This window comes from Arvicanthis niloticus, chromosome 4 (assembly GCF_011762505.2).
Source record: "Arvicanthis niloticus isolate mArvNil1 chromosome 4, mArvNil1.pat.X, whole genome shotgun sequence".
Classification (NCBI taxonomy): domain Eukaryota; kingdom Metazoa; phylum Chordata; class Mammalia; order Rodentia; family Muridae; genus Arvicanthis; species Arvicanthis niloticus.
The window spans coordinates 47,682,218-47,697,982 of record NC_047661.1 but is presented as its reverse complement, the minus strand read 5'-3'; the positions used below and the strand labels follow the sequence as shown (position 1 = coordinate 47,697,982).

The following is a 15,765-nucleotide window of genomic DNA, read 5'->3' as shown; positions in this document are numbered from 1 at the left end:
GAGGATGCTACTGAAGCTGAGAACTTTGAACCCTCAGATACTCAAGGGTTTAGCTCACCTGAGGAAGTCATTGCTCCACCCGAAGATGTACTCACACCCCACCCCCTAAATATTGCCTTTTTCATCTTTGACTGAGGAAATGAATACTTCGTTGTCTTCTAAGCCAGCAGGGACTTTCTCTGAAGGAAATGCCAGGCAAGATGCTACTGATATCATTCAGGGCCCACCAATACTTGCTTCTAGACCTATAACCTGACTGGAGGCTAAGCAGGCTCCTAAAGGAGAGGTAGAAAGTGTCGCCCATAAGGACATGCACTATACACTATACTACTAAAGAGTTTAATGAGTTTGCTAATTCACTCAAGGAGAGGTCTGGGGAATATGTGTGGGGACTTTAAGGGTGTGGGATAATGGTGGAAGAAACGTAAAACTGGATTGCGCTAAGTTTGTTAATATGGGTACTCTGAGTGGAGGTTCTAAATTTTATTAAGGACGTTCATGCGGTTAAGAAAAAGAAAGTATCAACAGTTTCTTTGGATGGTTTAATGAAGCATTTGTCAAAAGATGGCCGATTGAAAAGGAATCAGAGATGCCTGATATCCCTTGGCTTAGTGTTAATGAAGGGATTTTAAGGCTCAGGGAAATTGCAATGCTAGAGTAAGTAACTGTATAAAACCTAATCCACCACCATGGAAAAACCAAGAACACATGCCTTTCACTAATGCTGCAGAACAAAAAAAAAAAAAAAAAAAAAAAAAATGGTGAGAGGGCACCAGCATATTTGAAGAGCTTTGTTGTCGCTCTTGTCCTTATTCCAGACCTTAGGGTTGGAGATATGGATGCTCACTTGTATGAATTAAATGCAGTGGGCTTAATTGGGCCCTGAAGTAACAGAGACCAAGTGGCAGCACTGCATCACCAAAGGCAAAGTGATTGTAATTGTCAAAATGAGCAGCACAGACAAAGTAATATTCACAGTGACCTGACCCTTAATGGTCAGCACAGGCAAAGTGAATTCAATGGTGGTATGACTTTTATGGTAGACCTTTGGTCCTGACTAATCAATCTTGGTGTTTCCAGACATGAAATAGATAAGAAACCTACAGAATTTTTATTTGATCTACATAAGATCACACACTTTTGTGTAATGTATATAAGTGGAAACATTTTCAAACTAATCATAGAAATGCTACAAGGGATCTTTGACAAAAGGGAATCCCAACCCATGAACCAATTTTCAGATTTGAGCAAGTTCAGACCCAAAACATTTTAAATGAAGGGACAGATGGTTTCTCCTGAGGAAGGACCTTGATAAAAGTTTGTAAAAGATTTACTGTTAGCCTCTTTCCTGCCTTCTCTTGAGAGACGTGTTGTGGGCCATTCACCAGAGAAGGCTGCATGGATATGGGTTTAAGCCAGTAGAAAGCCTTCATTAGCTGATCAGCAACTATACTCAGTGCTCAGGATCCCAGTGTAGTGCTGAGCCTTTCTCATGATGAGTTTTTATGAAATAAAAAAGAACCCCATGTTCTGAGTTGGCATAATTCAATTAACAAGAACAGTTAGCCAGAAGTAGAACTACAGAAGCTAAAAAACAGTTAGTACATTTTGAGATTTTCTTAGCGCTATATGGACTTTGATGGATTAGGTCTGTGTTTTAGTTTTGGCAGTGATGCTGTCTAGCTGCTGAGATTTACATCCTGAATGGTACTTTCCATCAGAGTCAGTTGTGCTAAGGTCTTAGAACCTAGTAAGGTCTGGGACCCTGTTACAGAACCTACAGCCTTTTACAAAGGTAACTTTACACTGGGGGAAATTTTTTCTGGGGTCTATGGATACTGATTCTGAATTGATGCTGATTCCCACAAAACACTGTAACCCTCTAGTTAAAGTAGGGACTTATGGAGGTCAGATGATTAATGGAATTTGGGGGGACATACAATTAAAAATAAGGCTAATGGATTTCTGAATTCATCCCATGGTTATTTCCCCAATTCCAGAGAGTATAAATGGAATAGATATTCTTAGAAATTGGCAGAATTCTCCCATTGCTTGCCTGGCCTGTGGAGTGAAGAATCTTATGGTTGGAAAGGCTAAATGGAAGCCTTTAGAGTTGTGTCAAACAAGGAAAATAGTGAATCAAAAACACTGTCGAATTCCTGGAGGAATTGTAGAAATTAGTGTCACCATCAAGGGCTTGAAAGATGCAGGGGTAGTGGTTCCTACCTCATCTTCCTTTAACTCTCTTATTAAGCCAGCGCAGAAGACAGATGGATTGTGGAGAATGACAGCTGACTATTGAAAATTCAAGAAAATAGTGACTCTAATTGCAGCTTCCGTACCAGATGTGGTATCCATGCCAGCAGACTAACACATCTCCTAGTACATGGTATACAGTAATTGATTTAGCAAATTACTTCTTCTCAGTACCTGTCCGTAAGTACAACCACAAGCAATTTGCTTTCAGTTGGCAAGGCCAGAAGTATACCTTTATGGTTTTACCTCAAGGATATATTAACTTTCCAGCTCTTTGTCATAACTTAGTTAGAAGGGATCTTGATTGTCTGTCTCTTCCACAAAATATTCATTGGGTCACTGTATTGATGACATTATGCTAACTGAACCAAGTGAACAGAAGGTAGCAACCTTGAAGTTGTTGATAACATATATATGCATGAGAGGATGGGAAATAAATTCAACCAAAATTCAAGGGCCTTCTACTTCAATAAAATTCTTAGGAGTCCTGTGATGTCGGACATATTCCTTCTAAGATGAAAGATAAGTTATTCCACCTGGCCCCTCTCACCACTAAAAGGGTAGCATAATGTTTAGTGGGCTTATTTGCATTCTAGAGACAGCACATTCCTCACTTGAGTGTATTACTCCCACCCATATTCCAAGTGACTCAGAAAGCTGCTAGCTTTGTGTAGAGCCTAAAACAGGAGAAGACTCTTCAATAGGTCCAGGCTGCTGTACAGGCTGCTCTACCATGGACCATATGATCCAGCAGAGCTGACGGTACTTGCATTGTCAGTGGCAGATGAAGATGCTGTTTAGAGCCCAGGCTCCTAGAAGAATCATAGAAGAGAGCTTTGGGATTTTGGAATAAGGCTCTACCATCATTTGCAGACAACTATTCTCCCTTTGAGAGACAACTCTTTGGCTGCAATTGGGCCTTAGTAGAAACTGAACATTGAAAAATAGGCCACCAAGTTACCATGCAACTTAAGCTGCCCATCATGAACTGGGTGTTATTTGATCCACCAAGTCATAAAGTAGGATGCCCACACCAACAACCTATTATCAAATGGATATGGTGATCTGATCTGAGCAGGTCCTGAGGGCACAAGCAAGTGACATGAAGAATTTATTCAAATGCTTATTTATTGTGTTCTCTACTTCTGTTACCATGCCATTTGCTGCAAGCATGCACCAATAGCCTTGTGGGATGTTCCCTGTGATCAGTTGACTGAAGAAGAAAAGACTAGGACCTGGTTTGCTGATGGCTCTGCATGTTGTGCAGGCATCACCCAGAAATGGATGGCTGCAGCATTGCAAACCTTTATGGGACAACATTGAAAGATGCCAGCAAAGAGAAATCTTCACAGCAGGAAGAATTCCATGCAGTAAACATGTTCATACATTTTGTTTAGAAGGAGAATTAGCCAGATGTGCATTTGTTCACTAAGTCCATGTAGTCCTCATAGCCATTAGCCAGCCAAAGGATTGTCTGGATGGTCAGAGACTTGGAAAGAACATGACTGGAAAATTAGTAAGAAAGACGTCTGAGGAAAAACCAAATGGGCAAAGGATGTGAAGATAGTGATCCTCATCAAAAGGTGACTTCAGCTCAGGAGAAGTTCAGTAATCAAGTAGATAAAATGACCAATTCAATGGACAGTCAACTTTTTCCCCTGCCATTTCTGTCATTGCCCAATGGGCCAATGAACAAAATGACTGTGGTGGCAGAAATGGGGTTTATAAATGGGCACAACAACGTGGACTTCCACTTACCAAAACTGATCTGGCTACAGCTGCTGCCAAGTGCTAAAGATGTCAACAGTAGAGCCCAACACTGAGCCCCAAATATGTACCATTCATCAGAGTGACCAACCAGTGACCCGGTTGGCTACATTGAACCACTTCTGTGAAAATTACAAATTTTTTTCACTGGAGTGAATATTTATTCATGCTATATATTTGCCTTTTCTGTATGTAATGCTTTTTCCAAAACCACCAAACATAGATCTACAGAATGCCTTATCCACCATCGTAGTATTGCTTCTAATCAAGAAACTGATTTCATAGCCAGAGAAGTGCAACACTGGGCTCAGGATTGTGGAATCCACTGGTTTTAGTATGTTCTCCACCATCCTATAATAGCTTGCCAGATAGAAAGATGGGATGACCTTTTGAAGGCTACCGTGCCAACTAGGTACTGCAGAAGGCAGTATATGCTTTGAATCAGTGTCTAATATATGGTACAGCTTTCCTCATAGCCAGGATCCATAGGTCTAGAAATCTATGGGGTGAAAAGGGAAATAATTCCACTCACTATCACCCCTAGTGACCCAGTAGAAAAATTTTTGCTTACTGACCTTACATTCTGCTGGCCTTGAAGTTTTGGTTCTAGAGTGAAGAACATTCTTGTCAGGAAGCCACAAAAAATATTCCATTGAACTGTAAGCTCAGACTTTCCCCTGAGCACTTTGGGTTTCTAATGCTTTAAGCCTACAAGCTAAGAAAGGAATGACACTGATAAGAGGAGTGGTTGATCCAGATGGGAAAATTGGATTGCTTTTACAGTGGAGGTAAGAAAGATTATGTCTAGAGTACAGAAGATCCCTTAAAGCATCTCTTTGTGGCTAACATGTCCTGTGATTAAAGTCTGTGGGAAACTACAACAGCCTAATCTAGGAAGGATGGAAAGGGTACACACCCATCAGGAATGAAGGTATGGGTTACTTTTCCAGGAATAAAGCCATAACTTGTTAATATGTGGCCTCACTGGAGGAGGTAGGTGCCTGGGGACAGGCTTTCACATTCTTAGCCTGGCCCCAGTCCTGTCATTTTATTTTCAGAGTGCTAATGCAATGTGTCAGACAATATTCAGATATATGGACTGTATCCTCTTGAACTGTAAGGTCACATAAACATGTCCCTTAAGTTGCTTCCTGTCATGTATTTTGTTACAACAAAAAGGGGGGCAGAACAACTTTGTGCTGAATTGCTTAGAGAATAATGACAAGAATGGTCTGTCAGGGGCAGCTCTGCTTATACACTGAAGGCCTGGGGTCAGCTATAGGCCTGACATACAGGCATGCTAACACAAAGTCTTGGGTCTCTGTGGAAAAAACTCTGAAACAGATGGCTAGAAGCTATTGTAAACAAACAGATTTGGTGGAAAGTTGCCAAGCCTTAGTCATAGACCTTGTAGATAGGTAGCCTTGGTGGATAGTACCAAGTTAGATAAGGACAAGTGAATCATAGGCGGAGTCATAGTGACCTGTCCCCTGAAGCTTCACCCAGCTGATACTCTGTTCTGGAAGATATCTGTACTCACCCTGAACACTTACGTTCCTGCATCATCCCCTTCCCTCACATCCTGCCTTTTTATGTATATAACCCCTGTGTGAAAAAGTAAAAATTGCGATTTGATCAGACTATAGACAGATCGCCATTCTTTGTGTCTTTGCCTGTTCCCCCCACCCCTGCTCTCTTTCAGGTGACCTCCCTAGACCCCTGTTTAATGCCCTGCTAGACAGGACAATGGGCCCCATGTGCAGCACAGATGCCCATTTCCCCCCTTGAATATTTTAACCTGCAGTTTGTTGAATCCACAGATGTGGATCTTAGGGACATAGACTACCAACTGTATCCATTGCTGGTGATAAAATCTGAGTTTGGAATGAAAATTAGAGTTTTGAAAATCTGTGTCCACCACTCTAAACATGGCGGTTTTCCTAACAGAAAGATTTTCCTGAAGAGAAGCATGGTGGTATTAACAGTGGGATTAAGGGGGTGTTGTTGTTGTTGATGATGATGATGATGATTTCTCCTTTTAAAAATATAATGTTTTATTGATTATTTGATAATCCCATACATGCGGTTCAACTTTTTTTTATCATATTTGTCCCTGCTTCTCTATCTCCTCCCAGCTTCACCCATCCCTTCCCCAACATCTTTTTTTTTTTTTCAGCGATGCATTGGGTCATTTTGTACTGCCCATATATTCATGGACATTGAGAAATTCACTACAATATTGGCAGCACCCTTAAGGAAAACTGACTCTCCCCCACTTAAAGCCATCAAATTGTCAATAGCTCCTTAGTTATGGGCCCTTTCCCCTTTATCCTATGCAGTGTTTCTAATACTGTAGAATAAAATGCATCCACATTTAGAAGATATGCTTAATTCATAGAACAAGTGTTTTGCCAGATTATCAATGCTTAATGTTATACTATCATTTGTGGTTAAAATTAAGCCAAGCTATAGGATGAACTAGTAGATTTTAGTATGACAGAGTGCAAAAATATTAGTATTTCGTGTTGTTGCTACCACTGAGTGAATTTTCATGTACTATACATGAAGAATATGCATAATTATCAAGGATATTTTGAAAATAATCCCCCTGTTCCAACTATAGGATATTTTGAAAATAATCCCTCCAATTATATTATATGTATGTATGTGTATATATATATATATATATATATATGTATATATATATATATATATAATATAATTTCCAATTATATAATCTACATGAGGCCAGATATGATGCAGCTGATTAAGATCAGATATGAGCATCCAGTTTTTGTCCATGTGAACAATCACTAGACTATAAAGATTTGCAAAAGTTCTTTATTAGATAATGGGATTTTTTCATAAACTTATGTATTTAAAATACAAATGGCTTGCTATTTTCAAGTGAATTGGTGATTCTAACTTCTTAGTTTAGTTGCCAAAAGGCCAGTATCAATATATGCAGTCCAGGGAAACAAGAATTCTTTGTGGCCTTCACACATTTTAAGAAGAGCTAAGGGGCCCTATAAACAAAAGGTCTGACAATTGTTGGCCTGTTTTGTATTTACTAAGTATTTATGATGATTATTGGTTAAATTTAATGTAATTAAAGAAAATCTGCCTAATTGTGATCATGAATGAGAGACCAAGAAGGGAATGGACTAACTTGTGGTCTTGGTTTTGGTAAGAAGGGCTGGTACCATAGTCAGTGAGGGTACAGTTCAGAGACAGACATATGTGGCTTTAAGCATGTTGGTCTGTCCTCAGTTTCATCCCCATAAAACAATAACCACCACATTGCTAACCTCATGGTGTCTTTCAAAGGATTCCATGAGTACTAAAGGCTCATATGGGGTAGCCTTGACACATAGACTAATTACCCTTGTGTGTCCACTATTTTTATTTTAATAACAAACAATATGTCTGGTTGGACAGTGCTGGCCCACATTATGACATACAGGTGCTGCTGACCCACTTCATTGTAGGAAGACTAAAAACACAAATATGCAGTACTAAGCCCCAGAGACAAAATATTTTGGAGCTGAGAAAGAAATCAGAATTCCCTAACCCCCTTTCTTGCCCTAACATCACACTTTCTCATCCAAAATCACATCTGTTCCCCCTGTGAGGTACCTGGATGTGCTCCAAGGTTTCAGAACAAATGATGTGAGGTTGGCATGGGTTCATATGCTGGGTCCCGAGCAGTTAGGATTTTTCTTGTTCCCGCAATGTGATTAATTTTCCCTTCAGCTCAGTTTGGCTGCCAGAGGATCATTCAGAACAAGGCTGATTTCAGCAAATATCCACATGGCTACCTTCACCACTAGGAAGACAAATGCTTCTAAGAAAAGAATTTTCTATTTTTTTATGGTGAGAAAGAAAGGTTTGGGAGTGGGGGTGGAGGAAGAAGCTATGGATCAACCCAGGGCCTCACATATGCTATGAAATTGCTGTGTCAACTGAGCTACATCAGCAGCCCAGGAAATACTGTCCACAAAACCATGGGGACATGGAAATATTTGTGGAATGATTTTTTAGGATGCTAAAGAGGAATCTGATTCAGAGGCTGGGGATCTTATATGAAGTTTAAAGTTACATTGTCAATGAGACAAACAGTACACAAAATGTCACATCCCATGTGGCCTGCCTGGCTTCTAGATCATCCCACGTCCTTGACTCAAGCAGGATAAATTTTACTCTAATTGTTTACTAATGTTACTGAGCATGCTGGATTTCAATTATAAAAACATTATTGAAGCTGAATGTTACCTTCTCTCTGAGACGTGCTTCGTGCACTGTTTAATATTAATTTCCCAGTGTCTCATCTTCCTGCTTCACTCGCCACCCAACGTGCTATGTATTTTACATAGGTATTTTGTTCAGTGTCTGTCTGCTTCACTGTGACAGTAAATTTCCATCCTTATCCTTTCATGATGTGTTCCTAACTTCTAGATGGGCCTGACATGTTATGAAGGTCCCCCACTTCTACCTTCTAACTCTAAGTTGGGAATGGGCAATGCGTCTGTGATACACTGCGTGTCATGATTCACACCGATGTGTTGTCTTCAGAAGTACCTGCAGTATTAATACAACCCATGTTTTTTTGAAGGAATTAGTTCATGGACTTTGATATTATATTATCCTACACACTTCTGTTGTTGTTCATTGTTGTTGGCAGGAGAGAGCCCGGAGCTGCCTGCGATACCTGGTGAGCCAGTTGGCTAGCACGGAGCATTCATTCCACCATGTTCTCCTGCTGGAAATTAAGAGCATCACAGATGCCTTCTCCTCCATCCTGGGCCCTCACAGCAGGGACGTCTTCCGAATGAGCAACAGCTTCACCAACATCGCCAAGCTGCTTTCCCGACAACTGGAAAACAGCAAGGCTGAGAGTGGCAGGTGAGCAGGCGCGTCTGAGCAGCACCTTGGAGAGATACTGGGAACCATGGAGACAAGCCCAGACAGTGATGTTTTTCTTTACACTAGTGAGACTTCCCAAAGGAAGTCATGCCCACATATCAACCAGGAGTAACTTCTGAATGAATTAGGTCACTTTCAAGAGTTTTTCTATATCTATAGAAACCAAATGTAGCAAAAAGTCTAAAAGAGGTTCAAAATATGATAAAGAAATAATAATGAAGTACAAATGGCAGTGCGAAGTAGTGCTGATTTATTAACTCAATAAGCATTTGATACTTGTTTACTCTGAACTAGGAATCTGAGCAGAGATAAACAGAAAGAGAAAGATCCTTGTACCCAAGGAGGTCACTGCCTAGTAGATTGGATCAATATTTTAAAAATTAGAGAATAAAAGTAGAAGCTAGAGAAAAGATACACTAATGAAGATGGGTTCGAGAAATCTGAAGAGCAATGAGCTGCTGTAATCTACCTGTTTATGAGTGAAGGAGGAGTAAAATGGATATCAAGAATTATCTCCTAGAGGAAGAGATATTTTGGGACAAATCTTAAGAGATAATCAGATTGTACCAGGCTGTCTTTTTGGTGGCATGCATGGCTTTCTTGAAATGGGGCATCATTTTGTATGAGTGAAGTATAGGTTACAAGAAGAGCATTGTTTAGAGACGGTGACGTGGGGGTGGTCATGGTGGTGGTGGTGATGGTGATGAAGTAGAGGGAGGGACGGCACATGGTGACCTTGGCATACTTTTCTTAGAAATTGAAATCTTACCCTTTAGGAGTCACTGTAGGATTTGGTACATGGTCGGGTAAACTCAGAATGCACTTCATGAAGGCCACTCTCATCTCAGTACAGAGACTCTCCCAGCAAGAAAATGACAAGAGTCAGATCAAACAAGGGAAAGACAGACCATATCCACGGGTGTTGCCCAGGAGAAAATTACTGATGATGGTGGTGAATGAGCTGCCGAAATTTGGCTGACCTGGAAAGAAGGCAGCTGGGACTGAAGAGTGAGAGTGAATTCTGTGCACACAGCTAGCCCTTTCCATTCCTGTGGACGGTTTTGTGAATTATAAAATAATTCTTAGAAACCTGAGCCCTTACCTAAGAGATGCTAGTAATAGTATCCTCTCTTAGTTGTGATAGTGAACTTGGCTACATTTCTAAGCATCTTTTAGGTGACAAAAAGTCCCCAGTTAAGAACCACTGCCATACACACACACACACACACACACACACACACACACACACACAGATATGTGTCCACAAACATGTCTGAGCTTGTGTATATAAAAGCTTTATAGAAAGTGGGGAAAAGGTACAAGGCATTGCACTCAATATTTTAACTGTGAAATTAATCTCTGATCAATAATCTCCAGTCCTATGAGCAATATTACTTTCTTTAGTATTTTTTTTTTGGAAGTAAAAAGAAAAAGAGAAGGAAGTAAAGGAAATGATGAGGCAGAAAGGGAGAAAGGGGGAGGGAAGGAAGAAGGAAGGAATAGTAGTGGGGAAGGATGGAGGGGGGAAGCATGAGGATGTAGCTCAGCAGTAGAGCACTTTGCCTTGCTTGTGAGGTCCTGGCTTCACTCTCCAGCAATGAAAAATATAATCAATATAATATAATATAATATAATATAATATAATATAATTAATATATATAAAAGTAAAGTAAAGAAATGAAAGGGTCAGCGTTCATCCCACATATCGCCATCACCTCAACTTCTCTCAATTTGAAATATTTCTCCCAGCTCAACCCTCACTGTCAATCTCCTTCTAACAGATTGTAATTATTCAGTGGGAACCTCAGAAGTGTGGTGTGGACAGCTAGCCTTTTGTGTCCAAGGCTCATCCTCTCTGGACTGGTTGCTAAGGCATCTGTCCCAGCATCTTTTCCCTGAATAGCCTTCCTTGTGACCATGTGATCCTACTCATTTGAGTCCATGCCCCCAAAGCAGAAAGGTCTACACTTTTGTGTAGCGCAAAGACAAAAACCCTGATTCCCACAATTAAAGGGAAAATGAACAAGTGGAGGGATCCTGAAAGAAAATTAAAGATGATAAAACTCAAACAGATGTCAACTCATTTACAAAAGTGAAACAACGCTCAGCAGGCCAGATTTTAGACTTCAGGCCAAAACAACACGACTATCAAAAGAAAAACAATTAGCATCCCAGAGAGAACGGAAAAATGAAGCAGACGAGCCTTCCTCTTGCCAATGATGCTGAATGCATTGAGTTTTGTAAAGGGCAGCAGGTGAACCTATTTGCATTTTCCCTGTTCCTGTGTTTCTAAAAATGTGTTTGTATTTAAATAAAAGCCAACAAAGCCTAAATGGCAGAACAGTTAAGTTTTGAAGTTCGATTCTGGAGAAATAAAAGAGGAGGCATAAAGGCACCTGTGGGCTGACAGGTGGAGGTAAGGAGCTGGGGGAAAAGACCTTTGCAAATGGCATGCCCTTTGTGGCCTTCTGGGAAGACCTTGACAACTGAGCTGCTTACCTGTCAGGCCCAGTCAAAACTGAGGAAGGGGAGACTGTGTTCTTGGTGACTATGTGACTGGCTGAGCAGTCCCTCAGAAATCATTTAGTCCACTGACCATTACAGTAAATCATAGCTTTTCAATTTTTTTTCTACTTGCAACTTCTTCACAGTCAAGAATTTTTTGTGACCCTATGTCTCTGTGTGGGTATTTAATTATTTTTAAGAATGCATATACAAATCAAACCCTGATTGACAATAAATCACAAAATAATTTAAGACAAATCTTCGTTACACACACACATCCCATTTATTGACATATAGTGTGTAATTAGCATATTTGCATATTAATGAGACAGATGTCCTTATTTATTGTTACAGAAAGAATTAAGTTTTGCCTGAATAATTCTGCTGGACATAGAACATCTTTAATGTTCTTTAGAGTTGGTCATTACTTTAAATTTATAACCACCCATGCTGAGATGTCACGTCATATGAACACAGTGCACAAAGCCTATGTACATGTACAAAATAGTACATGTAGGGCTATTTCAGACACTGTAGAAATTCTGTCCAAATACCAAGTTAGAATGTGTTACTGTTTTTTATAAAACTTGTTTTGCTTTCAAATAAGTAATTTCTAAAACCAAACATCATAACCCAATGCTATCCAAAGACAGAGGAATTTGATAGTTGTGGGCTAAGGAGAGAATGGTAGGAGAATACTGGAAGTCTGTTTCCATCATTAAACCATCACATTTACATAAGAACAGAAAACTCACATAGAAGAAAAACACACCATAGTCTTGAACCTGAGCTGAAGTGTTTGAAGCAGTGTTTGCTGGCATGTGGCACATAGTGTGACAATGCACACAGTGCACGTGTTGTATGTTGAAAACCAAGGCTACTGTGCAGTTGTGTACGCCCCCTTGATAAGCGTTCTCAGAAGTACCTCAGGTCATTCATTACGTTTGATTTTGAATTAATAGTTTGTGATTGCACCTTTACAAACCTCTTCCTGCGTGTATATCTGTGTACCACATGCATACAGTGCCAACAGAGGAGAGAATAAGGCACGGATCCCTCTGGAACTGAAATTATAGGTGGTGATGTCAGTATGTGTGGGGCGTCTAGAGAAGCAGCCAGTGCTCTTAACTGCCAAGTCATCTCTCTAGCCCATTCTTTTTAGTCCTCACAAGAAAATAGTTTAATGTGTATTAGAATTGTAGGGGCTTCACGTGAAGCGTAATGGAATGAATTCCCCCTAGAAGAAAGGGAGAACTGGAGAGATGGTTCAGTGGATAAGAGCACTTCTTGCTCTTTCAGAGGTCTTGGGTTCAGTTCAGTTACCAGCAACTATGTGGCAGCAAACCTTCAGTATCTCCAGTTCCAGGAGATCCAATCCTTTCTTCTTCTGGTCTCCATGACTCCTTCATGCACACGATACAAATAAACTCACGCAGGCTCACGCACATACTCTTCTCTCCTTGTAGGCCTGAAGTAATTTCCGTGTTTGGAAATTGCAGGCAGTAGTTCAGGAAGCTTCCTTTCATTTGTTCCTTTAGTCTAATCTGGTGGAGCTCAGATTTTAGTGTAGATAAGAGTTATACACAGCACTTACATAATGCAAAGAAATTGTCCAAGATGACTTCTGCATATTCTTACCAAAAGTCAGACCAATTCTGCTTACTTTTTTCCATCGCATTCCAGAACACCCTCTTCATTCCTCTCTTCCCATGAAAGGCTGCTATGCCCTACACCTACAGTCTGGTACCACTTCTCTATGAGGTCCTGTTGCCATTCTTTCCCATGACCCCACTGTCCTCTAAACTTCTATAGCTCACATCCCTATCCAGCCCTCTCACTCCTGAATCACTAAATATCTCTTCATGTCCTACCTACTACTTGTCTCCAAACTAAAGCACCAGTATCCAAGAGAAATACAATCTTTAAGGTGCTTATAAACAAACAAACAAAAAAAAAACCCTCATGTTTTTAAAAAAACAAAGTACGTTTACACAAAGGAAAAACAACTGGCTTTTTGAGACCAACTGTTGGCTCAAGAAATACACACAAGTAATTTCAGGACATAATTAAAACCAAATGACATTCTGGACAGTATTGTTCCTGCTTAGGAAAAGTTGAAGGTACTTCTAACCCACTAACTAAGGTAACATCTAAAGAGAAAACTGAAGTTTTGGTAAGAAAAGAGTGTATCTTTTCCATGTAGAAATATTCTCTACCAAAAGAAAACCCCAATGGCCTTTTGTGGCAGTTGTGGGCTGCTGTGACCCTCCTGAATATACGAAGTAATAGCTTCAGGTTTTGCCCTGCTTACCAAAGAGGTTGAAGCTAACATGTGGTACCATTTATGTTCCATCTGTTGTTCATTTTCCTTATTGGTCATTCTTCCTTAACCAGTACTTAAGGTTGAGGGAAGGACTTTAAAGGTATTTCAGGAATTCGTTTATTAGCAAGAGACATAGGTGGGAGATATCATTATCAGCTTTGGAAGCAGCAGAACAAGACCAATGAAAATGAGATCCCAGCAAGGCTGGCTCTGAAGGATATGGACAGTGTGGAATGGGAATGGTGGGATACCACTCTAAGTGTGAGCAACACAGCTGCAGCTTCTCCAGGAACTCAGGAACACAGCAATATTCAAATCACAGGAGACACCAAAACACAGGCTTTTGTGGAGTGCCTATGACCTGGTGTTCAATTTCGAACAAGGCAGACAACACCCAGGGTCTAGCCTGGAGGAGGAAAAGGGAACTTGTGAGAGCTATGAGGGGGACCTGACCTTCTCCTACACATCTGAGATGGTGTCACTTCTACAGGGTCTCAGCAGACCCTTGCTACCGTGCTGCTTAATACTTTGCTTCAGAAAATGGTCCTTGTTCCTTTTCTACACCCATCATGCTTGAATCTTAAATTACCATGTGTGGTGTTTTCTGAGTCTTGAACATCTTTTCAGTTAGGGTTAAAAGAAGGCAAACACTTATCTTCTGGATCAGTGTGAGGGTTTCTCAATGACTACATAGCACACTTCTGTGTCTGGCTCCTGGAGCATAGGACTCAGAGATACTAGGATCTAATCATTCTTGGTTACCATTCCATCACCAGTCACACAATCTGTATCACTGTTCCTGAGACAGGTTAAAATGTAGCCTAAACCAAACAGCTTCTAAAAGGCATTGTGTTCAGGGGGCAGGGGAAATTAAATGAGCTGGCTTTGGAAGCTGACACTTCTGCTCAGAGTTACCTAAGAAGCCAAGGAAGTCACTTCGCATCTCTGAGCTGCTTCCCCCGACCCCCCATCTCTTTTCATTCGTGTAAGGAGTAACATCTACAGCAGATTCACCTGCTATTGCTGCTGGATACATTCTAAGACCCTAAGCCTAATATCCAAGATAGAACCAACACATATATATTATGAGTTTTCTAATACAAGCATACCTATAATAAAATGTATTTTAGTAATTATCCACAGTAAGAGGCTATTAATAAAATAGAAAAAGATGATAAAGCATTATAAGGTTTCTCTCACCCTTTGCCTTTTCACTAAAGAAAAAAACATTAGCATGCCTAAATTGTTAACACATCTCTGTCTTAGCCAAATTGCTGAAATTACTATTCTTGTGCTTTATTAGCTTAAAAGAAGAGTTACTTAAATACAATCATTTTACTACTCCAAGAATCGATATGATAACTAACAGGGGGTATTATAGCATATACTATATATAGTCATGGATATTCTGGGCAAAAGGATGACACTTGTTCTGGGTGAAAGAGAACGAGATGGTATAAATGTCCATCCTACTACTCAAAATGATGCCTAGTTTAATGTGTTTCTTGAATTTTCTATTTGATGTAACTGGTAACTGAGCTGTCTTAAAACAAAGCTGAAGTTAAAGGGCACAAATACAGGGACTTAGAGCATCAATCCCTGTAGATAAAAAGCCCATGGTAAGTGTTCACCATTAACATTGGCATTCTGTGCCTGGAAAGCATTAGGGTAGGTAACTTTAGAATGCTCAGCACTGCTGGGGACACGGCCCACAGATAAGCACTCACTTGCAAACTCTCTCCTATCAGACCACACAGCATAGTACAGAACTTGTAGCATTTGCAGCAACATGGCATTCCCTCATCGGGCAAGCACATGACCAGTAGACACTGCACGCTTAGTTTATCCATTACCATGAAAATAAAAACAACAGACACTTGTTAGCTACAAGTAGTTTGAAAAGTGCTGTGATAGATCCTCAATGAAGCCACTGATACCAATCTGAGGGTGATGTTCCGTATCCAACATTTTACTCCCCAGACTTTTCTCTG

General features: G+C 40.3%; 1 protein-coding gene across 6 annotated transcripts in view; it reads left to right on the top strand.

The window, feature by feature from the left end:
* The window catches only part of Veph1 (ventricular zone expressed PH domain containing 1), a 208,969-nt gene that overhangs the window by 87,591 nt on the left and 105,613 nt on the right, over positions 1-15,765 (top strand). For all 6 annotated transcript variants that reach the window (XM_076932482.1, XM_076932483.1, XM_034500909.2 and 3 more), the window contains exon 7: positions 8,705-8,925. In XM_076932482.1, the coding sequence (XP_076788597.1) occupies positions 8,705-8,925 (221 nt within the window). The remainder of the gene's footprint in view (positions 1-8,704; positions 8,926-15,765) is intronic.